This window comes from Antennarius striatus, chromosome 4, assembly GCF_040054535.1.
Source record: "Antennarius striatus isolate MH-2024 chromosome 4, ASM4005453v1, whole genome shotgun sequence".
Lineage (NCBI taxonomy): Eukaryota > Metazoa > Chordata > Actinopteri > Lophiiformes > Antennariidae > Antennarius > Antennarius striatus.
In genome coordinates, this window is record NC_090779.1 from 16214682 (window position 1) to 16241796 (window position 27115).

At 38.5% G+C, this 27115-nt stretch overlaps 1 protein-coding gene across 1 annotated transcript; it reads right to left on the minus strand.

Moving 5' to 3' along the window:
• Nucleotides 1-26864, minus strand: pdhx (pyruvate dehydrogenase complex component X). Its single transcript, XM_068312903.1, has 11 exons — nucleotides 26721-26864; nucleotides 23772-23855; nucleotides 21698-21798; nucleotides 17646-17848; nucleotides 15827-15925; nucleotides 11539-11698; nucleotides 11129-11276; nucleotides 6969-7027; nucleotides 5783-5941; nucleotides 2401-2465; nucleotides 1-1298 (listed from the first exon to the last, which is right to left on the minus strand). Exons 1-11 carry the CDS (start codon nucleotides 26854-26856, stop codon nucleotides 1043-1045), a joined length of 1470 nt encoding a protein of 489 aa, XP_068169004.1. The 5' UTR covers nucleotides 26857-26864; the 3' UTR covers nucleotides 1-1042.
• Nucleotides 26865-27115: the final 251 nt, after the last annotated feature.

Here is a 27115-nt window from a genome sequence, read left to right on the forward strand (position 1 = left end):
TTGACCAATGTATTTTATTGGCGTATAGGAAAACAAACAAATGACTTGATGACATGTGACGACATCCATTTAAATAAGTTAAAACATATAACATGAACATGAGTTGCTTAAGTTATGGAATTGTGTTCGAATTGTGACTACAGAAATGGTTTATCTATTAGAAATGACATTTTATACAAATGTTCCCAATAGATACATTTGACAAATGAACAATGAGTGGGGCAGTTTGTATTAATAAATGTTTGTTTTAGTAAATGTCCTGGGACAGGAAAATTCAATTGGAAGAATGCAGAATGCAAACCTTCACCAAGGCAATGCACTTCCCCATCATATCTGTGCATTAAAAGCATTAGTAACACGACAGTCTGAATCTAAATATTTGACTCCATAACACAAAAAAATCCTATTCTTTGAATTTGGAATCACATCATTCTAAATTTGACTTTAAGAAATGAAATGTTTGACTAAAGGTGTTTTTTAAATAGGATCTAACCACCTTCCACTAATATTTATGTACAACTGATTAAACAGCAAAGAAACCCTTAGAGTATTCACAAAATTTAAGACAAAGTTATTAACTTCACCATTCCAAAATTTGTTATTTTCATATATCTGATCTTCCCGCTGAGTTTTAATGAAAAGCAACCTAGTAGCTTTTCTGTAACCTTGCTAAAAACCAGTGAACGGACAACATAAAAATGCTGTTGAAAACAATCTGCTTAATGGAGGTAACTAGAATAACCAGTTTAAATATAATAAACTGCTGCAATAGGGCAAACACTCTGCATACAATGTTATGCATTCTGCCATACAAAATCTGTATTAGCAACATTTAACTCCATCACAAATACTGGTAATTTTCTTTCAGCAAGCCACAAACAGAAGTTCAAACTATGAACAAGCCTACTTTGATTCAAGCAGGAACACAATCAACATTTTAATTGCTCTTTGCTTAGTAAAAAACAACACAAGCTTTGCTGTGCAGACGTTTCTTGGTTTTTTATTCCAGTCACATTCATACAGCTTTTATATTTTGCTTTTTTCAGGCCAGGGCCATGCGTTGGGGTTTTTCTAAGTTGGCACGGAATTTATTGAGAAATCTTGAGGCTAATTCATCATCCACCAGTCTACCGTCACTGGACAGTGTAACGGTCATCAGCTGCTGGGTGTGTAGGCTCTGGTCATCCTTACACAGTCGCAGCTCGCTCCTGGCGGTCCCAACGGCAAGGATACATGCTTGAGGGGGGTTGATCACGGCACTGAAGCCACTGATTCCAAACATCCCGAGGTTAGATATACTGGCACACAGAGAAAATGAGGAGGGAGGGAGGAATGGGATAAAAGGAGAGACAGTAGACACATTACATCCTTGTTCAACTTCAATTAGAGAAAATTTTATAGAAATTAACATTTATAAAGCACGTTTATATAACATTTGATGTCAGCACGATCACAGTGAGTGGACTCTATAAATCAGAGAATTTACTCTATAAATCAGCTGTGAATATGTTGCTTTACAAAATAAAAATGGAAATTGTTCAGCAGCATGCAGATAGTGCCATGATTTAGGCTTAACCCATGTACAGAAGCTACAATCCTTGTATTGTGGACATGAGTTTGATTCTTGCTTGCGGTTCATGGCCACATGTGTATCCCCTCTATCATTTCCAATAACATGACTGTGGCTGCCATATCCATTAAGTCCAAAAAATGCTCTTTTTTAAAAAAAACCTAAATAATAAAGCAGCACCAGCCCTGGAATCCACTCCAAATTGCTGAATATAGTGTGGTGTAGTAGTGTATAGTGTAGTAGAAAAGTGTGACCTGAAGGCAGCTTGCTGTTTGGCTTAATGAGAAGTGTAGCTCAGGGGAAGAAAAATAGAGGAAGGGCAGATACACACATCCTCAGGAGAACAAGACAGCTGCATCTCCATAGGAATTCATCGCTCCTGGCTGACACAGAAACTGCATTCATGTCTAAATGACACTATTAATTCTAATGAGTTGAAAAGGCCCCCTTCGACTTCCCTGCAATTGACGGTACAGTAACTGATGGTACTTGTTGCCCAGGACCATATTCCCTTCAAGCCTGGATAAAATGTAAGATATACATAATTTATTGACTATCTGTAAAACCGGAGATGGAAATTTTTTGATGCCTTTTATCTCCAAGCTACAAAAGATATTGTGAAACTGAATTATGTGGCAGAAATGAAAAAAACAAACAACTTAAAAAACAAAGTTTATCCAATTGAGAAAATGACAGTTACATAAAAGATGATGAATGAAAACATTTAAAAGTTACATCACAGTTTAATTTATTTTATATTAAATATATATATTTAATTTATCTGATGTCTCTTTTCTTTTGCCAAGAGTTGTGATGTACACTATGTTTACCTGAAGGAACCTCCCTGGTACTCCTCAGGGAGAAGTTTCCCATCTCGTGCCTTCTGGGCTAGTGCCTACAAATAAATTACACATCAGTCAAACATTAAACTTTGATCACATGATCCCTTAGACAGGATACATCTAGAGATGAGCAAAGACATTAAAGCAAAACGACATGCAGACAAAGCCAATACCCACACAAATGAATTATCACCACAGCTCCTCTGTGTTTGATAATTAACACACTGTTTAATATACAGTAGGTCTCATTTATTTTAATTTCTATCATTTGATTTAAAACTGCCCTGGTTCACTTTTGATAGTTGTTAATTGTTTTGCTTGACTGTTGTCAAAATTTTAACTTTGACATCAATACAATCCATGGATTGTATTGATGGATAGTTCAATCAGGGCAGAAAGTATCTATCAGGTGAAAGGTGAATGATCACATCAAGTAAAATAAAGTAGAAATTCAAATGAGTACCATAAGTCTTCTTTTACTGTCTAGGTAGGTCGGTAGGTCGGTAGGTAGGTAGGTAGGTAGGTAGGTAGGTAGGTAGGTAGGTAGGTAGGTAGGTAGGTAGGTAGGTAGGTAGGTAGGTAGGTAGGTAGGTAGGTAGGTAGGTAGGTAGGTAGGTAGGTAGGTAGGTAGGTAGGTAGGTAGGTAGGTAGGTAGGTAGGTAGGTAGGTAGGTAGGTAGGTAGGTAGGTAGGTAGGTAGGTAGGTAGGTAGGTAGGTAGGTAGGTAGGTAGGTAGGTAGGTAGGTAGGTAGGTAGGTAGGTAGGTAGGTAGGTAGGTAGGTAGGTAGGTAGGTAGGTAGGTAGGTAGGTAGGTAGGTAGGTAGGTAGGTAGGTAGGTAGGTAGGTACCTGTCAGTAAAAGATGACTTATGGTACTCATTTGAATTTCTACTTTTTTTTACATCCTTACATTTGTGCCATTACACAAAATATACTTGACAAGGTGCCTCAACATACTTCATAGTCTAACTTTTTATAATAATTCTCCTTGAGTGGTCTCAACACAGCATAATACCAATCAAACCTTTTAATGTAAGGCAACCCAGCCAATTTCAGAATATCAAAACCAGCAAAATGATTACTGTAAATATTGAACATAAAGCCCTCAGACATATGGAACCCATCCAAATGTGTTTTGCACAGCACCCAGAAAAGAAGATGTAGTACATTACTGCAGCCATGTTCTAAGAATTCATGTGTTACCAGAGCATGAGTGAAAGTGACAACCTTGGAGAATACACAGCCTATCAGTCAATAAAGACTAATGGACAATGTCATAAAGACAAAGCCAACAAGCAGGGTCTGGAGAGATTCGCAAGGTCATGAGATGCACTACTGGGCATTTCTGCCCTATAAAAACTTAAAAACAAAAGCAGTCTGACATCCAGCTCCTTCACAGCAGAAAGCAATCTTTTGAATTTCACATTGATTTTAATCTGAAACCAACATTTGTAAATGTAAATGTAGATTTGACTTAAGGTTAGAAAACTGGGTGACAAAGTACATTTTGAATGGGTAAGTGGACTGCCAAATCTGCAGTGTCTTTGTCCATGCTCAATCACAGAGGTGGGTGCTTATAAACGTGACGTGTGATATGTTCATGGAGTGATTTAATCACTTAACACTAACAGGGAATGTAGAATTTGATTTTAGAGCTTGCCTTTCAATGATCAATGTCTATTTCATTACATAGTGCAAGTTAGATCCGCCAGTTCAATTTCCTTGCTTTAATGAAGTTCACCATTATCACAGGTCATTCATTGCTTCAAACAGGTTATCGTACATTTCCCTGGAAAATATTGCTGTCTACATTGTATAGCTGGAAGCACACACTTTCAATCAATACATGTCAAATTATTCTCTGCGACAAACTGAAGGAAAAGAGAAACTTAAATTAGGTTTTTTGAGCTTTCCAGTGTACAACTCACAGACTGAGTCACACTGTGCAAAAAGTATAAAAATAAAAAATTATATAAAATAGTGGTTAAACCTCTCAATGAGAATTTTCAAACATCGCAAGGTGAAGTCAGACTGTTGGCTACTGTTTGTTCATTGCACAAAGGAAACATTTCACACCTGCCCTGCACCACAAAGGAGCATTAGAAAATCAACCTTAGATATGTACACATACAAATAGATGTCCTCTTTGTAGTACTGGGTGAATACCAGCCAAAAAAAAAAATCAAAACAAATTAAAAAAACAACAACCCCAAAACAAACAAACAAATACAAGGGAAAAACTTTTTTTTAACGACAAACTAAACCGTGTGTATACCCTTTTCTTATACAGTAATCCCTTGCGTATTTGCACTTCAAGATGCACGGTTCCACTACATCGCAGATTTTTAGTAGGTAGTCATGTGGTACCGTATGCGCATGCTATTGGCTGACAGTATCCGGAAGTGCTCTGTGTTCTGAGACTCACAGAACGAAGAGTACTTCCGTGTATTAAATAAACACTTATAAGTGCTTTAAATAGTCTATAAGAATGTGGGAAAAGGTAATACAGATACAGTAGAAGGTGGTTTAATATCAGTATGGGGAGGGTTTATAAATGTTTAAATTACTGTTAATATTAGTTTGTTGCTATATCGCGGAATTTCGTTGCGGGTGTTCCTAGAACGCATTAACCGCAGGTAACGAGGGATTACTGTATAACTTAATGGATATTCAAGGATTCAAAAATAAACACTAAAATCTGAGGACAGGTATTTTTAAACCCCAGTTTAACACCCTACTACTCATATGTTGTGTGATGTCAAGTGAAGTCAATCATGTCATTAAACTAGGAAGGAGTATGCCAGCTTAGCTATAATTTTGAATCAACCACGTGTCCTGCCATGTCACATACCATTGCCACTAATATTTCGATGTTTTACTCTAGCAAGCAAGAAATTATATAAATTTCCCTAAACTCAAGACAAAATCAATATAACCTGTACATTTCTTTCATAAGAAGAGCAAGATTAATCATCAGAGCACATTAATGTGTTAGATAATGAATGCTTGTACCCAGCTGCTAACAGCAAGCAGGAGGGAGAGGTGACCATCATTGCTTTGTACTCCATCTGTGGCCAGTGACAGCTGGGACATTCACTCTAACAACCAGAAAATCAAAAAATCTCCAAATATAACCAGTAATCATATGTTCTAAAGTTCATCTGAAATGGTTGTTTTGACTCAAAATTATCTGAGGGACAATTGGAAAAAATATTTGCATCCAATCTGGCCAGAAGAAAGGCAGAACTGCAGATGGTCATGGGGTTTATTTTCTCATAAAACTAAGATGTAGCTAAGTCAACTCTCAAAATTTCTTCTTAAATCACAATGGTTTAATTCATTCGTGCTTTGGATTTTCTTTTTCTTTTTTACCTTAGCATTGGCTGAGATCTCCTGGACCCCTTTGTTTGCAGCATCCTTAATGATGGGGGTAATGAGACCCTTGTCAGTGGCCACCGCGACTGATATGTGGATTGAATCGAGTGCATGTGGTCCATTTTCCGACCAGGTCACATTCACTTCTGGCATTTCCTTGGGGAAAAAATTCCAGTGAACAAAAAATTAAATAACTACACACTGAAAGGTTATGACACTGTATTTTAGTGTAGCTATCGGGTGTAAACAAACCAACCATCAACAATATGTATAATATGACTTGCAGAATGGTTTATAATGTTTTAAATAGGAATCACTTTGTTGGTGAATGTGGCCAATTGCAAAAAAATATAAATTGGCATAGAAACACATCTATGCTGAATTTTTGGGCTGTGAACAAACGGAAATTTAAACTGCGTTCAAAAACAGTAGGGGTTTGTGTCAAAAAAGCCACTTCCTGATCTAGGGTTAACTTGGGGAAAGGTACAGTTGCTTCTGCCAATATTCTGATGACACAGTGTTACACAAGTGAAGCACATCAATCACTTAGTAAAGGCACCAATTTAACAGACTCAACTCTAACAGCAAAACAAGTGTCTCATTTCTAACTCCAAGAGATACGTGAGATGCTTCATATTTTACACTTTCATTGCCTGGGAAAAGTATCCTTTTAAATGTTCCACATTCCTCACACTTACAGTAGCAGATACACCAAACAGCCAAGTTTATCAGCTGCTACTCAATCTGCATATAGCTTTGTTTCATCCATATCACATACACAGGTTGCATGGTGCAATGTTTAGCTCCCAAGATGAGTGGCATATATTAATGCTTGGAGCCGATAAATAATCAGTGAAAGTCATATTCCATGAAAAGTGATAAATATAAGTATAAGATAAGAAATTCTTATTAGACTCTCCAGGGACAGTTCTGACTAGACAGACTAATTTACCATTGCACCACATTTATTCACATTGTTTAGATGAAGCGGTAGATTACTTTAAGCATTTACTTTGGCAAAAAACATGCAGTTTTAACGCTGTTGTTTTTATTTAGGGAGATGGATAAGTGGATCGTTTCTTCAAAATAGAGCTGTAGGTTGAATAAACATGTAATCACATACACAAGCTCATACTCAGTATCATACAGCAGAATATAGGAATTAACTCTAAACAATACTTACTTTCAGAGTAATAGCAGCTGCCTTGATAATGAAATCATTAACTGACACTTTGATCTGCTCTGGAAAGACAAAGGAGAAAAAGTTTATGAGGTGGTCCAAACTGTCTACTGCAGGTAAGATGAAAGATAAAAGAGGGGTAACAAGAAATGAACATAAAGTATTATTTGTTATTTAATGCCTGAGCAGTGGATATATGCAATTTCCTCCGGGATTAATAAAGTATCTATCTATCTATCTATCTATCTATCTAAAGTAATCCCTCGCTTATTCACGCTTCATAATGCACGGCTTCACTATGTCGCGGATTTTTAGTAGGTAGTCACGTGATACAGTTTGCGCATGCTATTGGCTGACAGCATCAGTGTGTGCGCTGTGTTCTGGGACTCAGAGTTCCTCCTGCAACTTTTCTTTGATACGAAAGTGTGTGGGAAAAGATAATACTGATATAAAGTGGTGTAATATCAGTATGGGGAGGGTTCATAAGTATTTAAATTACCGTAAATAATAAAATAAACACTTGGTTGCTATATCGTGGAATTTCGTTCTGCGATATAGTAGAATCATAATCAATCCGTTTTCAGATGACACAATCATTAGCTTTTGCTCCCCTACACTGTGTGACACCAGTTAGGTGGCTTAGGCCAGCATGGCATTGCTGCCCACTTTTACTAGTGTCCATTAGTGCAGCCCCAGACAGTTATGAACACGTTGAGCAGAGTGATTAATGAGCTAACCGTGAAATCGCGCTGCTCCTGAACAATGATGCTCCACAAAAACAACCGGCAAGAGACAATCCCTCAGTACACACACAACCTCACTAATAGGTCTGGTATGGCCGTCCCATTTCCTACATCATAGAAACAGCAGCCAAACAGATTCACCGTTTGTTTGACCATTGAATAAAATTTAGCTGAATACGGCCAACTATACCATAGTGTGCTCAACAAAATGTTTAAAAATAAAACATTGACAGAGCATGATGACGCGGTATAATCACGATGAACGAATACAGCAACACAGTCGAATTTTTTGTAAAATTAATGAAAAGCAGCAGTTACGGATAACTGTTTTTGTTGACAGGAGCAAAAGGGTGAAAAGAGTTGTGACACATGATCAATATTCTCAGCCTCAAACCTTCCTTCATTTTCACCACACATCCTGATTTTCTGTTCTTGTTTTGCTTGACCTCAGTGCAGCGTTCGACACAGTTGACCATGCAATTCTCATGGACAGACTTTATACCGTGATTGGCATCTCTGGTACTGTTTTAAATTGGTTCAGGTCATATCTTACATATCTGGAAGAGAATGTTTTATAAGCATGGACGGATATTCCTCTAACAGCTATGAACTGGCAGGCGGCAGTGGATCGGTGGTAGAGCAGACTGACTGACAGCTATGAACTGAAGTGTGGTGTCCTCCAAGGCTCAATTTTAGGTCCAACTCTTTTTAATCTTTATATGTTACCACTGGGGGATGTCATCAGGAGGCATGGCATTAATTTCCATAGTTATGCTGATGACACACAGCTTAACATAGCTGTGTCCCCTGATGACACTGCGCCAATAGATCCTCTTTTAAAATACATTTTAGATACTAAGTTATGGATGGCGGGTAACTTCTTACAGCTCAACCAGGACAGAACAGAAGTACTTGTCTTCGGTCCTGAAACACACCGAAAAACTTAATTTGAAACTCAAAGCCCTGGCTTTTAAGACATCTGAGCAGGTAAAAAACCTTGGTGTTATTCTAGATTCTAAATTGAATTTTGATGCTCATATCAAAAAAAGCACTACTCCATTACAACATCTCCAAAACTCAGCCGCACAAGTTCTGACGAGGACCAGAAAGAGAGCTCACATTACACCAATTTTAAAGTCTCAGCACTGGTTACCTGTACGATTCAGAATCGATTTTAAGATCCTTTTAATGGTTTTTAAAGCTCTTAATGGTCTTGGTCCTAATTATTTATCTGCTTTGCTTTTAACATATACACCCTCTAGATCTCTCAGGTCTTCAGACACTGCCCTTTTAATTACTCCAAAAGTTTTAACCAAAACATATGGCGAGGCCTCCTTTTACCACTACGGCCCACGTTTGTTGAACAGTTTGCCTGAGGACCTGAGGAAAACAGAGTCTGTGGACATTTTTAAAAGCAAACTCAAGACCCATCTTTTTAATTTGGCTTTTAACTAAAAATGTATTTATCTATTTATTTACTTTTTTCCTTAAAGTACTACTTTTAACCTTTTAGTCTAGTCTAGTCTTGTGTGTGTGTTGGGGATGAGGGGGAATTTTTCCTGTGTAAACTGTTTTTACATTGTTTTTATGTATAGCACTTTGGGCTACTCACTTTGCATGAAAAGTGCTTTATAAAAACAGTTTGATTGATTGATTGATAATGCTAATGCTAATGGATGTTGCTGAATTTCATGGCTGATACAGTACAGTATTTTCTGCACCATAAGGTGCACTGAATTATAAGGCACACCTTTAATGAATTGTTTATTTTATAATTTATTTCATATATAAGGTGCACCAAATTATAAGGCGCATATAATAAAAAAAATGTAAAATAGATTTAAAAAACTAGTGGTTGTAGTTGCGCTATCCGTCCACTAGCTAGAGCATTCATGACTGTGAGTACCTTTAGTCAGCTGTGAAAGGCTATCGTTATTTCAATGAGGCCATTCTGAGCCTCCTCAAGGAAACCTGATCACTTGATCACTTTGCCATCTTAGAAAGAAGTCAACACGCATATTAAAAAACCTTACATTAAAACTGATTAGATTAATTCCCAGTGGACCACTCAATGCGAACAGGGCGGATTATTTCCTGATGTGAAGTTCGAAGCAGATATTGAAGGTCCAACGTTCTTCTTCGTTTATTAATTAAATATTGTTTCAGTCGATTGGTAGTCCAGTTGGAAGTGCAGCTATTTGCTGCTGCACTGTGTGTCCAAGACAATTTTTAAACAGTTTTTAATGTCAGCCTGCTAATTTACTGGCAAATGCAATGCTGTTTTACTCATAAAACTGACTTTAACAACGGTGTCTCACCGCCATGAATCTCACAGCACGTCGCTGCCAGACAGAATACACAAGCTTAAATGCACCCCCCTGCCCCCCGTAACGTGTTGTTACAGGTATCAACTACATTTGCAAATCAATTGCAGCACACAAGGCACCTTTGTCTATCAGTGACTCTGCTCTTGAAATTTCAGAAAAGGCTGGAAGTTCAGCTTTGAGGGTTTTTCATTCACCTTTAAGCCAGTTTCTCCGTGTTTCCACAGACTAATAGAATGGACCATCACTACATACCAGATTACAGCACAATGGCATTTTTTTGACCAATTAAGTTTAAAGTGGCTTATTTCCGGCGCCAGTAGTTGGGACATACTGAGATCAGTCAGTCAGTCAAACGTTTTAGAATTGTTGAAAATTCCGTTTTGCTATGTCCTCGTAACCAGGTACTGGTGCTTTCCACAGACTGCTCTGCTGTCAGACAGCAGCTCAGTGAGAGCGGCACTTCGGCGACGCCCCTTGACTACTGTTGTTAGGGGACGTAGTGCCTTCTGAGGATGCCCCTGGTGGCGTAGTGCAGCATGACTGCTGGCTAGACTGCTGACCAATACTAATACTAGTATTAACCAATACTAATATTAATATTAATCCATATACAAGGTGCATTGGACTATAAGGCGCACTATGGGATTATGAGAAAATTATAGACTTTTCGGTGCGCCTTATAATGCGGAAAAATACTGTATTTATGTTAACATGTGTTTTCAGTGGACAGTCAATGACAGGGAGACAATGACAGAGCTCCGAGTTTCAGAGCTCTGTCATAGTTGAGGTAATGTATGAATTTATCTGTATTTTTCATACAATTCGTAAAATAATAACACCCATGTCAATTTTTAGCTAAGTGCAGGAATCCAAACTCTGGTATTGTTAGGACCAAAACTGAATGTATAATAGGAACTTCCTGTTGTTGTCGAGTTTTCGACAAGGTGTCGATGACTTCTCTGAGTGGACATGTATCAATACTGACAAACAACCAGTCATGTGAAAACACTGAAATCCATATCTTCACTGAAAGGTTCACTTAGGAAAAGAGATAAAGAGAAGAAAAAAGTGTAGTCTGCCTTATGCTTTTTACCTTTGGCCAAGTCTTTCCGGAGGAGCATGACGGCAGCCATGTCACAGTCAACCGAGGCATATGCATGGGGGATGGTCGTCTTCGATTGCAATAGTCTTTGAGCAATCACACGGCGGATATTCGAAGCTGGGATCTCTGTGAACGTGCCCTGAGGAAGGCAATTACAGGGATGAGGTAAATGAGTGAATGAGGAAGAAGAGGACATTTTGACAGACACGACAAGAATTGGCAGAAGGAAAAAAGGTGAAGTGGAACCTCCCACTGACAGTTCACATTCCAAACATTTTTTGTCCACATGTGCCTTGAACCGGCCACCCTTCGGTCCCCAGCCAAATACCTAGTGGACTGAGCTACTGCCGCCCCATGGTGGTATGAAGACACAGAGAGAGACAGACAGAGACAGAGCTTACCGGTGCTCCTGGCTTCCCTGGTATAGAGAGAGGAGGTATGTTGGGTCTTCCACCTGGGGCTGGCGAGGGGGTAGCTGTTGGTCTGTGGACAGGACTTGGACTAACTTGGTCAGCCATAGGTTTGGCGGCAGGTGAAGTCTTCAAGAGATTCAATGCATCTCTGTTTAAAATAACAATTTTTGTAGTTATTTTAATTATTAAACTCACAAAGTAAAAGCACTCAATTCCTCATTTTTCTTTGATAATTCCACAATAAATTGCAAGTGTATGAGACATCACAGACAGTAAAATAATGCATGATTTACTTTATGTATTCATACTTTCCAGATTTGTATTTGTATCCCCAGCCAAATAGAGGTAACTTTCGGTTATCTTTTTGTGTATGCGTACAAAGACAATCATTCACCAATCACAAACAAGCCTCATCAGGGTATGGTCAGGTGTGATCAGGTGTCAGATACAACAAGGAACAAGCTTAGTCAACACATGAGTTTCATATGGGCACATACAAAATACCCTGGACCTGCCTACTTTTCATATTAACAGAATTACACAGACTGATTAATTCTGCTGAATAGATCTATGGGGGTGGCAGTAGCTCAGTCCACTAAGTCTTTGGGTGTGGACCGGAGGGTTGCTGGTTCAAGACTCACGTAGACTACAACTTTAGGAGTCTGCAGTCGCAGTTGGAGAGGTGCCAGTTCACCTCCGGAGCACTGCCAAGGTTCCCTTGAGCAAAGGACTGTCCCCCAACAACTTACTCTTTGGGCGCACAACAAAGGAGCTGCCCACCGCTCTTCCAATACCCTCTTCTCAATTTGCTTGTCTACAGGGTTTGATTCCTTTCTGTGTGGTGTTTGTTTCCTTGCGCATGTGTGGAGAGAGGCTCCAGCAGACCAATAACAAGGCAAAGAAGCAGGGTGTCTACAAGAGAATGGATGGATGGATTGATAAAAGCTGTTTCTTTCTCCTTTTTTTGTCAAATTGTCCAATTGTGGCAGCTTCATTGACATTGATGGACATTTTCTAAATACTTTTTCTGCATGTTTGACATGAAGAGACACTGTAATACATGAAATTACTGTTCAAAGACAATGAAGGGAATGTGGCTTGTGTATACTGGTGCTGGATAAATCAATAGTGTTTTTCAGGAAAGGCATCAGGAGATAAACCTGTGTCCACTCAACACGGCAGATGCACTATATTGCTGTGGTTGCACTTTTACACTGTGATGACTCACAATCTGTTGTGATGAACCCTAACCTGGAATTACCAAAAGACTGGGTAATTTTTAGGAATCAAGTGGGGCAGGTAACAGGTGTGCAAATGCATCCTTTTGGTTGAATTAGCTGCCCTGACCTAACCACAGAGCCAAAGACTGTGGGAACCCCAAAGCTGTTCTTTCTTAGTCCTTCTGAGTAACATTTTTTCCACTTTCACAAGAGCTGCTCTTTCTATTAATAAAATTGGTTTTCAGTTTTGAACTGATGCCACTGACAAATCCCCAACATGTTATAGGACTACATTGAAGGTTTAATTAGGAAAAAATATCTAATTAAAAAACAACAACATAGATAGTAGACTGTAATAGATGATTGTGAAAACATGTTCAAATAATTTTGCAAATTTTCCAAAACAGGGATTCAACTTGCCGTTTTAAGAGTATTTCACACACAAAAGGTCAAATCATCACTACAGTTGCCACTACTCATTGATGACGTAAAAGCCTTTTGTGTAGCTAGGGGCATGCGCTATTCACACTGACCATTTACAACCCTACTGACAACCAAGGAAAAGGAGCTTTTGGAGGACTGCGAGATGGTGAGGAGAATATTAAAGAGGTGAAGCAGTTCTCACATTCACAAAGATGTATAAAAGGGACACCAAAAGTGCTCACATGAATTAATGTTGTCTCGTGCTGCCACCTAGGATAGAAAGATGGGAGAAGGCACTGACCTGGTTGATTTTCTATAATCTTTAAGATGTTGACTCATCTCATAACAAAGTAGCAATTACAGTACGCACAGCAAGTACACCGACAAAACAACACACCTAAATTGTAAAAAATAAAAATGTGTCCAAAACACCAAGCATGTAGAAGTGGAAACGATTTAGGATAAAAAATATTTGAGGCAAATTCATACTTCAGACAATATAGTAACAATAATAGAGGAAGATCTGGTGTACAGTATATTATTTTACCCATAGCATTATGGATGTCATTCAATGATGACATCTATTTTGACATTGAAGGTGAACGATTCAAGGTAAAGTTTTAACTTGCCAAAGTGCAATTCTGGTGACATATCAGGGATTTGATGGTTGATAAAAACTCTTTAATAAATGAACCTCTGTTGGTCACAGTCAAGAAGTATCACAGAAAAAACAATCTAATCCCATGTGGTCTAACGGATTAGTGACCTTAGCAAGTGAGTATAAGCATGTATGTAATTTATGCAATGGTGATGTTTGCTGGGCACCCCTCTAGAAACCTGCGGCCTTATCACCTATACTTTCATATAAAAAAAAATAAAAAATAAAAAACAAAACCAACTGGTGGCTTTAGAACCTGGACATGTGAAAGGATTATTAATTTATCCAAAGAACAAGTGTCTCAAAAGTCAAGCCCTCTACAATCATCCATTCATTCAGTTGGTATGAATAGAAAGATTCCAGTGTTATGTTCGATTGTGAGGACAAAGTTGTTGCTTCTTGATGAACACTGCCTCTTTCAACGATAATGAAGGTTAAAGGACCAAATAGGGATTCTAAAATGTGTTGTTTTTTTTAATATCCAATCTGTATTTAAACCTTGCTGCGGGTTACGTAACATCCTCTGATCTCATCTCTGAGTTGCGTGACCTCTTCTATTCATGCCCACTATAGAGGGGCCTCGCTAGTGGTGAGGGTGGAATGGGAGGGGTACCTTTCCCCATTTTCAATCTTATCTGATGCGCAAGAGGACAAAGGGAAACTATCTTGAAGGAGCCGAGCCTATATGAAACCACCTTCTCCAAGGAGATTTGGTTTCCCGCAAGAGTAGAACGTACCCATCCAGCACTTCCCAAATGTTTTTTAATCACAAAAGTACATGAAACTCATAAATAAGTTACACTTTCTGTGATTGTGTTAATTAAGTACATAATTACTGTAACTGATCAGCTGTTGTTTTGTATTATTTTCCTATATAGCCATTTTAATTGTACTCTCATCACTAATAATGAGATATTTTCTCCCCTCAATAATTCAGATTTAAATGATTTTGTGAGCGAAAAGTTATGTCAAGGTAATTCAGTACAATTAAAACTGCATTACTAATTAATTCAAACTTTAATACCTAAAAATCATCCCAACATCCACACAGAACAATGTGTTTCTTACAAAGACAATAAAATAAAATTTTAATTTATACATTGAGTTGTACGACGAGAAAAATGTTTAATTTTTTCATAGATAATTCCCTTTTACCATCTAAAATACATTTCCCTGAAAACGTTTCTATGGTCACCAGTGGGTCTTCATGACTGGGTTGCTATGGCCACCAAAGTTCCTTCATGAGATTCACCAGCATGGCATTGGGAGGGTAACGAGGGCATTCAATCAAGTCCATAAGACAGCAGGTGGTTGTTAGAGTTGTGTGTGTGTGTGTGTGTGTGTGTGTGTGTGTGTGTGTGTGTGTGTGTGTGTGTGTGTGTGTGTGTGTGAGTGTGAGAGTGAGAGTGAGAGCGCTCGAGAGAGAGAGACTGTGTGTATGTGTGTTCACAGCTTTCTGTAGTGTGAATTCAGCACATAACAGGATTAAACACCTGAAAAGCATTTTTTGTCACTGATCTGTTGTGATTTTCATCCACTTGCCTACACAGTGGCTATATAACCTGCCTTGCTCTGGTTGATGCCTCTTTTTCCCCAGCTATATGGAGCATTATGATGGCCTCAGGGGGACTTTTCCAATCTGTGGGCTGACACCTACTGCAATTTTAAGTAATCATCTACCACTAACACACTAAGAGTATTTCCTGTCTAAACAAATTTAGTAAAACACTGGCACATTAGCATGGGTTATAATCTTATTAATTATATTTGTACGGCAGCTGAGACATTTGTTCATAACATTTTTTTTAACCTTTTAATAACATAAGATGAAGCCCAGTGACAGTATGATTCAGAACAGGCTCAAGCCTGTATAAACATTTAACAAGTGCTGCATGGCTGAATAAATGTTATGTTAGCATAACTGTCTATTACATGTTTGTGTTCAGGAGGATAACAGGCCTTAAATGTTACTCACTCCTTGGTGATAAGTCCTCTTCGTCCAGTTGGTGTGGCCAAATTTGGGTCAATACCATGGGTATCTAGGATATGTCTCGCAGCTGGACTCAGACGTAACCTGGACAAAGATGTGACAAAAGTGGGGAACAATATACCAAAAATAAAGTTTTTAAATTTCATGATAAGTGCTATATTTCTTATTAATGTAATTTCTGTTACAAAGTTGTTGTCAAACAACAGATCCTAATTTCAAATGAATTGAATTCAAAAACACATGAAAAGGTCCATGATATACCTCAGACACCATCTTCTTTTCTAGGCTACTGGATCTGGCTACCTTAATATACAGGTAACTCACTCTTATGCCTATCACCTCAATAAACCATGCTTGCTGCACAACACTTCCATGTTTCATCTTTCATGCGGTTCAAACTGATGTAGCAAAGGTGAGAATCCCAGTACGTGGACAGGCTCAGAGTAAAATGTTTGCATAACAAATAGACCTGCATGTTTTGTGGAGGTTCTCTTATTTTCCACAAAAGTATTTATAGTGTAAACAGAAACTGGTAGGATCTCACACATTTTGGAATGTGAACACAAAAGATGGTCTTATTCAGGGCATTAGATGGCAGCAGGTAGTGGAAAACCACAAATAAGAATATTGGATAACAAGCCAACTAATTATTGTAATGCTCCCACTTCTAGTCATCAACCATAACAGATTAAGTTTTGGATTTGCAGTTCCATCATACAACTCAATGACCACAGTCTGTGATGGTGGTCAACAGGACCACTGGCTGCTGATTTGTAACATCCGCGTAACATATGTCATAAACACAGATTTGAGAGAGCACTCTAGCTTTGTGGTACTTTTAGGTATATCTGATTTGGAGCCATAGATGGCTACATTCATACTGCAGACTGAGAGCCCCAAATTACATTATTCTGCTCAAAAGTGACTCAAATATGTTTATTTTTTATGTTGAGTAGACAGGGGCGGCACGATGGTGCAATGGGTTGAGCTGTCTCCTCACAGCAAGAAGGTTCTGAGGTTGATTTCTTTGACGAGTTTTTATGTTCTCCCTGTGTAGATGTGGGTTCTCTCTGGGTTATCTGGCTTCCTCCCACCTCCAAGAACATGTGTGTTAGGTAAACTGATTTCTCAAAATTGTACGTAGTTGTTTGTGAGTGGTTGGTTGTCTTTTGTGTGCCCATGCAATGTGCTAATTATGCAGCTGGAATGTACTCAGCTTTTCGTCCACAGCAAGCTGTGATCTGCTCCAGCATCACGGTTATCTCATCTTCAAAAAATGGATGAATGGAGTGAATAGTACAGATCACTAGAACACCGATATTTTTAAATTCTGATTTGGGCCATTGTAAATTCTGTTCCTAAATGGTGACAGCTGTGTCAATGGTTGGTTCAGAACTCAGCTGATTGTCCTTCAACTGAGCATGCTCACATCAGTGTCAGATCACCGTTCATTGTTTGTAAAGTACATGGAGGATTACAGCAATAGCAAATAGGAGGTAGGCAGCTGAAAATTCAATACATATGAGAAGACATTATCACACTCTTTTCACATTTTCCCCTCACTCTGAAAAGCTGATAAATTGACACCAAACAGCTGTTACTGAACCACCGTTCACAAAGTAAACAATTAGAAAAAAATGCTTCCACTAATGTTTGATCAAAGTGATGACGGACTGTTCTTTTGATTACATTTTTTTTGTTTTGTTTCAAGCACTTGGAGGTAAAAGAAATCAATAATAGAGATATGTTAGCAATAGTGTTGAATACAAAGACAAAACAGTCACTCTTGGAAGGCCACACTCACAGTCCTGGTGTGGCGGGTTTTGGTGGGGGAGATGGAGAAGAAGGGACAGGAGGAGCCGAGGGGGTGGCAGCTGAATGCTCTGCAGGTGGAGCTGCAGATGGAGCCTCTGGAGGGGGAATCTCAACCTGCTTCCAGTCTTGCCCTTCCTCCACCATGAGGGCAATGAGAGTGCCCAAGCGCACGCCATGACTGCCCTCCTCCATCTGAAGAAGACTAAGACAGTCAATTATATATACAGGAGCAAGCAGCAAAACTGATGCACTCGCCTCTGAAGTGCAACTAAGACTCAGTTTTTGGGTGTAATGTCCTTTGAAAAGGCATAGTCTGATATACAGAGAGAGCAAAAAAAATACACAGAGAAAGGAATTCCTCCTTTTCTTCTTTTCCTTTAATTTAGTCTGAAAATTGCAAAAAGACACCAGACACCAATGTCATTCAACTATCTAGTATTGAGTAGTAATATAATATAATGTAATATAATTTCTCAAATAAATGGTGCAAAGTATAAGTACTATTCACAAATCCCTTCAGCAGCACAGTTATCAAACAATTCCCTCCCTTGAAGATAGATACCGGTATATAGCAGGTTCAAAAGAAGCACGTTAATAGTCATACCCAGTAAACTGGAAAGAACAGCAGAATATATGAACACATGGCCTCACAAAAAACAATGCATCATGCCTCTTAAAGTGTAAGCACCTATGGAAGGCAGCATACCTATATTTGAAGTAAATATGGGGGTCTCATTCAGTGTAAAAATAAACCTTCAGGGCTATTTGGCTTCTTGTCAAATAAAAAAACACTAAACAACTGCTGCTAGTTGATGAGAAGAGGACAGCTTTTGACATGGGAATAGGAAAGTTATCTAATTAGAGACAAATCTTGCAGAGTTGATTTACCAGTACTAATGCAGGAAAAAACAAATCTATAAGTAAACAAGAAGATGACAGTGATTCCCTCTTTCAGGGAGGCTTAGGCCAAATACATAAAATGTGTGTGGAAAAAATCACAAGATAAAGAGGAATGAAACTAGGAATACATAAAGTAATGACATAAATAGAATATTTATTTTCTTCCCAGGAGATTGGATAATTCCACTGGGTTTACGATAGGAGGAAATACTACAGATATTTTGATAAGACAGCAGAAATCTTTGTGTAACTGAAAAGGAAACAGAGACCAAATTACTAAAAGATAACATGTATGACACACTGCCTTTATTCCGCTATAATTCAGAACACAACAGCATGTCCTAATATGTCATAATTTATCAGCCAATAAAATAGCAACACATCTAAACAGATGCAGAAGCAATTGTATAAAGACAATACAACTGTATTTTCTAAAACATAACAAGAGAACCAAACGGCTACAGAGAAATATTCGCTAAATAGCTTTAGGCAGAACAACATCACCGCACTACATTCCCATGCAGTGCAATAATAGCACCCACAGGGAAACCCTGACAACAGACGTAGTCAGAAAAAACCCCACAATGCTGCCAGGACATTTGGGCGGATTCATACTGTAATATCTCATGCACTGTGTACACATGCACGATATGTAGCTTCATAAACAGAAATTAGGACATGTCATGGCGTTTCTGGGGCTCAACACTGCCACCAGATGGTTGTAGAACACACTGTAACCTCTGTAACCTCTTTACATTTCTGGTAAATGGTGTGCGTGTGTGTCTATTTATGTATGTAGATGCTCTTACTGCAGCTTTCCAAAAGCTCAAATATTCTGATTGGGCATCTTTTGATGCTTGACAAAATGGCTTTCCCACATAATAACACAAAGACACACCCTGCACCTCCAGCATCAAATCATTCCCTATGTTCAACAGTTTAGTTGAAGTCTCTAACAAGTATGCCACAACATTCAGAGTAAATGTGTCTAAAAACAAAACAGAAAAACCTTTACCATAGAACATTTCCCTTTTTCTGTAGAGGTTAGACACCATAACTGTAACATGTTGTCTAGATTCCAATCATTTTCCCCTTCAATGTACTACTTGTCATTCCTGACAGAAAATATGGGGAAAACTAATTCACTGAAGCTTTTCAACCAAAAAATGAAAAAAATGCATGCTGTTGACATTCTAAATAAAGAGAGATACATCATTAAAATGATTTATACTAGCATTTAATAAATTGATCCCTGGGATTTTATAGTATGGGCATAAGCAGGAAGGACAAAAGGGAACGATAAATGCCAAACCAAATGCTAACATTGTAAAACGTGTTTCATCCATCTATCCTACAATACAGTGATTATCACAAACTCATTCCCATTCAGCTACTCTCTGATGCACCCATCATTCCCTTTTAAGACCAGCATTCTTCATTCTTCAACTGAGAAGCATTCATCATTTTATGCATCTGAACTGGCACTACATGCATCTACAACATCAGCAGATGCATGTCGTTTCTTACATGCTATGATTAATTGCACCATGGTGGATTTTCAGATTGAAGCCCTCAGGTCACGGTACAGCAATGCAGGAAGAGTATGATAAAATGCAGTAATCTGTGTTCACAGTGCTGGTACTCCAAGCCTCCAACCTCCACATCCATGTTCTTTCACCTCTTTAGAGTCATGGTTGGAAATTGGTACAGAGCCATAGCAGTGCTTGACCCCATAAATAACCCCTATGGAGCACATGAAGTCTCACGTCTGCTGCAGCCTGTCAAGGCGTTTGGCCACAAGCAGGCAATTATAGCACTCTAAATTAGAAACCAAGCCAGGCACTGAGAGAGCCACAATTACACCAACAACAATTCATGCAGGCCGACCCAGACTAAGTGTAAGCCACTTTGACTACTCCTAAAAAACTGTAGAATATTGCCACTAGCTGCTGTTTGACTAATTAACTACACAAACCCTTTTACAGAAAAAGAGAGGTAGCTCAAGATGGCTGGTCAGATTCAGCCCATCATTCTCTCCCTGCTTGAATTCTAGAGACCCTACCCCCAATTCCTGGGTGGTTGCTATGGAAACTGCCTCATCCCCACTGTGGCAAAGACAGTGAAGGATGGAGTAAGAATGTGAAAGAATTGAAGCAAGAATAGCGGAAAAACAGTAGTACAAGCCTGTGGTTTCTAACAGACACTCACACTTCTAACCTGATTCATTTGGCAATGAAACTGTTCAGGTTTGTTCCAGCATCTGCTTTATTCGTGTTAGGAAAGAGGGTGTATTATTCATACATGGACAATGAATCAATAGATACACTCCTGATGGCTGTTTCCTGGAGCAAACCGAAGGTATTATTTATTGCGTGCTGTTGTGAAAACAGACAGATCACCAATGTTCCTGTTCCATTCGGGCGTTACCAGCCTGTGAGCTTATTAAAGATCTGCAATATGGGGTAAGAGTTTCTAATGTTGTGCATATATTAAAAAAAAGCAATGCTTCATCATTACCCCTTAATTTTAAAACATTATGCTAAAATACAAAGTTAAATTGAATGTTGTTTATACTAATACAAAATATAGTAATCCCTTTCCTCCTATGTCACACATTGTATTCACATCTCTGAAAAGTTTGTGAAAAAAAGCAAAAAATTGCCATGTATTTGTTGAGGGGATGGACATACAAATATGGAAAGAAAATGGATTGGTCCATCTTTGGCATTTTTTAAAATATTCTAATGACCGACAGCACAAATGGGGGTGGTGGAAAGAGAGCAATATTTGTCACTGAAGATGAAGCATCAGCGCTTTACTGTCAATGTATAGGGAGAACACATTGCACAAGTGTTGTGTACTGAACACAAGCAGCAAAGGAGAACTAATTAGAGATATTCTACATAAATGTCTCAAAAGCATATTTGACTACACATTGCTTAAGCATAACATCAGAAGATGTCAACATGCTTTGATGGTGACACACAGAAATACACACAATTTAAATTTTCCCTACCTCTACCTTATTCATAGACAATACATCCAAGACACAAAAGGCTTGAGTACACCTGTTATTTGCAGATGAATTCCCTCATCTAATCTCCTGCAGGCATGTGTTTACATATGCTTTTGCTCACTCACCAATATCTTCGCCATGATACCATCATCATTAGACTCCATGATAACGACAGCCTTGTCTGTCTCAATCTCACAAAGGGCGTCGCCTGCTGCCACTGCCTCCCCTGTAAACATACACACATCCAGAATTTCAACAGAGTAACATTCACAGAGCACCAAATTACAAAAAAAAAATGTAATAATTTAATAATAATCTTGAGTCAGTACAGGAAACAGATGAATTCTGGTCATTAGCAACATATTTAAAAGGACTGATCTCTCACTGGGGCCTTGCACGTAGAGAAAAAATTTCAATGAAGGGACGTAAAGGTTATGCAGAAATCTATCCATTGGTCTTTGAGTTGCATATCAAATGAAGGCTCTAATCAATGTTTCATGGGAAAGAATGGGAGATTCAGAAACAGTGTGTTTGACAGAGGGTTTAGATCTTTTCCTATCCTTGCAATCTCAGAAGGCTCCCACTCGTCCACCACACGAGAGACCTAGAATAATTTAGCATCTAATTAGCAGTGGAAGAAGAGATTCAGAAGCCTCTCCTTTGGTTCTCCCATGCTCATATATCCATTTTGTGTCACACCTCTTTTAGCACTATCTCAAAAGAGACGGACAAATGAGCCCATTCCTCTTTGACAAAAAAGAGAAGGAAAGTGAATGTTGGCAGTTGTAGTCATTTTCAAGTGGAAATGCTTGTTATACATTAATAACTAAACTTTGCCGTTAGAGAATGCTGTGGTTACACTGACGCTCACAGCCGTTGCTAATTTCTAGCCTTTAGTGCTTGCAGTAAATCTAGTTCATGGATGGAGTCAAGAGATGGCACAGGATGATTGATTCATCTTTCTGACATATGTCCATGTATTCAGCTGGAAGGAAGAAGGGAGGCATAAGAGGGTCAAGGATCATCCAGGTCTGACATTTGATCACATCTTTATCTTCTGGGAGAAAAAAAAACTGCAATGCTATGTGTCACCTGCATATGAAGCAAAAGTAGGGAAATTATTGACAATACAATGACAAGAGATGCAAGCAGCCAACATCTAAAATAAGAAAAGCAATAGTGAGCTGTTTAAGGTACAAAGAAGGAAAGAAAAAGGAGAAACTTGGGTGGGTCAAGGGAAAATGAGAATGGGTGACAGAAGGGTTGAAAGAGCATTGAGTATTGACATCGGAAACCCCTGAGAGCGAGTAGTGCTGGAGTCAAGATTGGATTTGTATGAGGCTTTAACACCACATGACCCCAGGGGTTAGGTGTGATGTGCAATATTAAAGATTAAACAGGCGACCCCAAGACTTTTCACCTCTGCTCTTTTGGAAGGACACTGGCTATGTACACACACAAAAAAAAGAGACGATATAGATAGTAAGATACAAAGCTTAGGGTTATGTGAACATGCATAGCAAACCTTATATGTCCATACAGAATATTTAATGATTATTTAATTTCATCCCATGTCTGCTTTCTTTTAAATAAGTTTGCAGAAAAAACATAGAAAATACTGTAGGTGGCTTTCAATACTGTAAAAAACCCAGATATTCCATTGCACAACAATTAATCAGATCATTGGTTTAACTAAGTGCTATTTGTAAACTAAAGTAGGGTGTGTAAAGTAACAACCTCGATGTGTTATTTTTTCACTGATAATTTATCTTTCTCTTTCTCACTCACCCACACAAAAATAGATCACCCCAAGCCAAACAAGCACATGGCAACACTAACCAGCAACCAATCGAAACTGGGCATGGTGCCTGCTGATAAATGACAGTATGGCTGATGCTCGTGCCTGAACAGAGTCACTCAGCAGTGATGAATAGGGACGGCAGTGTTTCCTTGTACCAATTAGTTGCCAAAGGTGCCCCAGTGCTCAAGCCTCTGCCTTGCAAAAAATGTCATCTAGCAAATTGGTCCATTATTGTCAGAAAAAGATATTATGATTCATTTGATCTGATGAACACAAATGCTGAACGTGTTACTGAGAAAAACATAAACCTGATAAAAGCAGACTATTAAGAAGAAAATTATGTGAAAAGTATCAATGACTGCTTGTAAATGAAGTCATACGTCATATGATTCCCTTACCTTCCTTCTTCAGCCATTTGACTATATTTCCTTCCTCCATGGTGGGAGATAGAGCTGGCATTTGCACTTTGAGGGGGCTGACACCTACAGGACAAAAATAATAATACAGATTAAAAGTGGAATCAGACCAGACTTAAAACTGAATTCTAATCAAATATCATCTTCAGAGCCTTCCTGCTGGTCAACATCTGCTACGCTATATGGATTTCTGAAGTAGCAGGTCCAAGCCATATTTTTTTCACAATACGGCCTCAGGAGAGCAGTAGTGACAATCAATGCTGCTATGGCAGCAAAAGGAAGGTGGGTCCTTAATTGTGACATAGGCTGACGCAGCACCAGCGGGTTAAGAAGATGTTCTACTCTTACAGACCTTTGACCTACCATCAAACTATCACCAGATGCAGTCACTCAGCGGGTCAGACCACTGTCATCACCACCGGTTTGTCAGAGGAAGGCACGGTTTGAAGCTGCAGATGCTTAACTGCCTCACAACTACATCTAGCCTGCAGTGCTGCAGAAAGACACTTAATACACCAAGTGTCCAGCTCTCACACATCAGCCAACACTTTTAAAGCTTTGCCAAAGAGGTTAAGTTTTACAGGTATTGTGAAAAGGATCCAAATGAGAGTGGATGCTATAATTTTTCATTTAATCTAACATGACAAGAAAATATCCTTAACAACTTTCATCTATTACACATAAAATCTCTGATGGATTAGGATCTGATAATCATTTCTTCCCCATGTAGATGGGGAAGAAAATGTGTCTTCCCTATCTACAGTCTGAACATTTCTTACTTACTCCTGATGACTTCTGTGGAGTTGGAAGACAACAAAACAGGTACACAACAGTTTTTATATACACCCCATCTGATTCTCCCCTGGAAATAAAAAATCAAAGGCGAAAAATGTTTTTGATCTAAACCTATCTCTGACAGTCAAATACAAAGTTAATATAGTTAATGAGAATTCAGAATGCTTAAACTCAATACAGTTCAACAGTTTTTACCCACAATTATATGCACTGACACCATCAATGTTTCTCTATTTGAATTTGAGTATAAATATTTGTGAAAACCACTCATTATTGTTCAAATCAAAATCTGTCAAGTACTCAACTAATAACATATTTGAATGCTTTCTTGCTAATTCCAAAGTTTTTCCACCGAAGAGTTCAGAGCCTCTAAGGTGGTTGAAGTGTGTGCTGCTGCCATCTTCTGGAATTGTAGCGGCATTAAAATCAAGTTTACTTTTATATTTTCCTTGAATACTTTATTAAAAGATTCAAACATTTCTATGCCCATTTCTTGTGTATTTGTGAATGCATATGTACAGTAGAAAGAATAATCTGTCCAACTCTTCTCAGAAACATAACGTTAATAATACAGAGTTTCCTCCACCAATAAGCACATGTTCAGTATGACAAATGGGATGTTTCATTTAGTTTTTGTAATTTATCATTTGCACCCAGATATTTGTCTCCTTCAGGGAGGTTTCCATGGTCAAAGAGACTTTAATATCATGTTATATTATGCAGGACATTGTTCTTTGTGCAGTGGCAAAAAAACATGATCTGCTTTGCAACTGTCGGGTATTCTGAAATGGCATGTCAAGAAGGTAATGGCCAACCTAACAATAAAAACGACAGTTTCCATGTACTTGTGCCAGTTCCCAGGTTGTACAGTTGTCCAAACTGGCTGTGTGACATAGTTTTGAATGGAGCCTCTGTTCATATGATTACTCAAATCAAGGATAATACCTCCTAGGCCGTGTCACTTGATCACATTTAAAATGATTTGCTAACTAATGAATTCATGAGCAGTATTGTATCAGTACAGCAAATCAGTGCCACATTTGATGAAAGAACAGTTTCATCACGTCATCCTTCATTTTATACCATGTCGGTCATTGTTTACTGGTCACTTCCCCTGACCATATCACAAGTAGTGATACTGGATATCTGTCAAGAACTTTTTTTGCCTGATTGACTCACACAAAACTGAGAACAGTGACAGCCCACAATGAAAACACAAATTTTCATTCCTTTGTTAATGAATGTAAATACTGTTAACAGTAATATGATGATAATCATTAATACTCTACACTTTGACACAGCAGTATTTTCTTCGGTAGTTATCATATCTTCAAAATCTCACATCATGCCAATGCAACCAGTCAGTATTATGGGTTTGTCCAATAACGAAGTATTTATTACATCTCAACTGAATTATGGTCTTGAACAGACCACAAATTCATGCTTGCCAATACTTCTCGCTTCTCTCGCATCCAACTTAAACTATAAAATATTGTCTAATATGTTGTCTAGTATATTCCACCAAATGACAGGTTCCGCGTTAAAACGATCCGTGCTATTCCCTTCACCTGTCAGTGGGCGTCAAGTCCAGAGCTAATACAACATAGCAGAGCATGCAGCCTAGAGTAGTTAAGATAGCCACAAATCAACAATGAATCTAAAATGAAATATTGCACTTTTATATATTCTAGTATATTCATGGTGGCTGAGATCTCACTGCAGCATATAAATGAGCAGAACCACCCCGACAGTCATCACGTCCCATAGTATCTGAATACTCCAGCTATCATGGGTCAGAGGGGGAACAGTTTTTGTTTGTTTGTTTGTAATATTTTCATATCACATACGGATCTAAAATACAGGTGAAAACTGAGCAGTAGGAAGAGTCTTCACGGAATGGCTTCTTGCTTCATTGTTTCTACGTTCCTAATTTTCTCAGGAACTAGTTTGAAGACTCCACACTTCTTAAATTGATATCGTGTATTTATGTAATATTAAAATTACCATAATCAGCAAACCAGTCGAGAGAAATTAATTTACGGTTGTTAAATGCAGGCGCTACTTAGGGAACATGTCTGCCGCTGGAGAAGAACGCAAGGGCAGTGCCTATCTTTAAATTAACTTGTCAACACTCACCGAGGAAACATGGTGACTGAAAGATATGTCGGACATGCTCCTGCCATGGGTGTGGCGTCCAGAAACCTTTATTACATTTAGATAATCTAAAGCCAAGTAGAATCCCCTGACGACCCAGGCGTAAGGAGGCAGCCATGTTTTCGTCCTCCGTCAGTCAAAGCTGTCCGTAACGATGCCTGACGGTTAAACGTTTGTATCGTGCAGTTTTAAAATCGTGGTTAGACTTGCAAGCAGTTTCCAGGTACTAAACTTACAAACATGTCAGATAATTCTGGCCATAAGAACTAGTATAGCTATAGATATATTATTCGTGATTAATGTATTCCTCAGGCTTAAACAAGCAGGCTTATGAGATGTGACTTTTTTTGGACCTTAGATTGTCCAATGAGAGCGGC

Excerpts from the sequence above, each read along its gene's own strand:
- pdhx (XM_068312903.1), bottom strand. The coding sequence starts at position 26,856 with ATGGCTGCCTCCTTACGCCTGGGTCGTCAGGGGATTCTACTTGGCTTT. Across the intron at positions 17,849-21,697 it reads GTATCATGGCGAAGATATTG|ATGGAGGAGGGCAGTCATGG; the intron begins GTGAGTGAGCAA and ends AGTCTTCTTCAG. Across the intron at positions 11,699-15,826 it reads AGAGGACTTATCACCAAGGA|AGATGCATTGAATCTCTTGA; the intron begins GTGAGTAACATT and ends TATTTTAAACAG.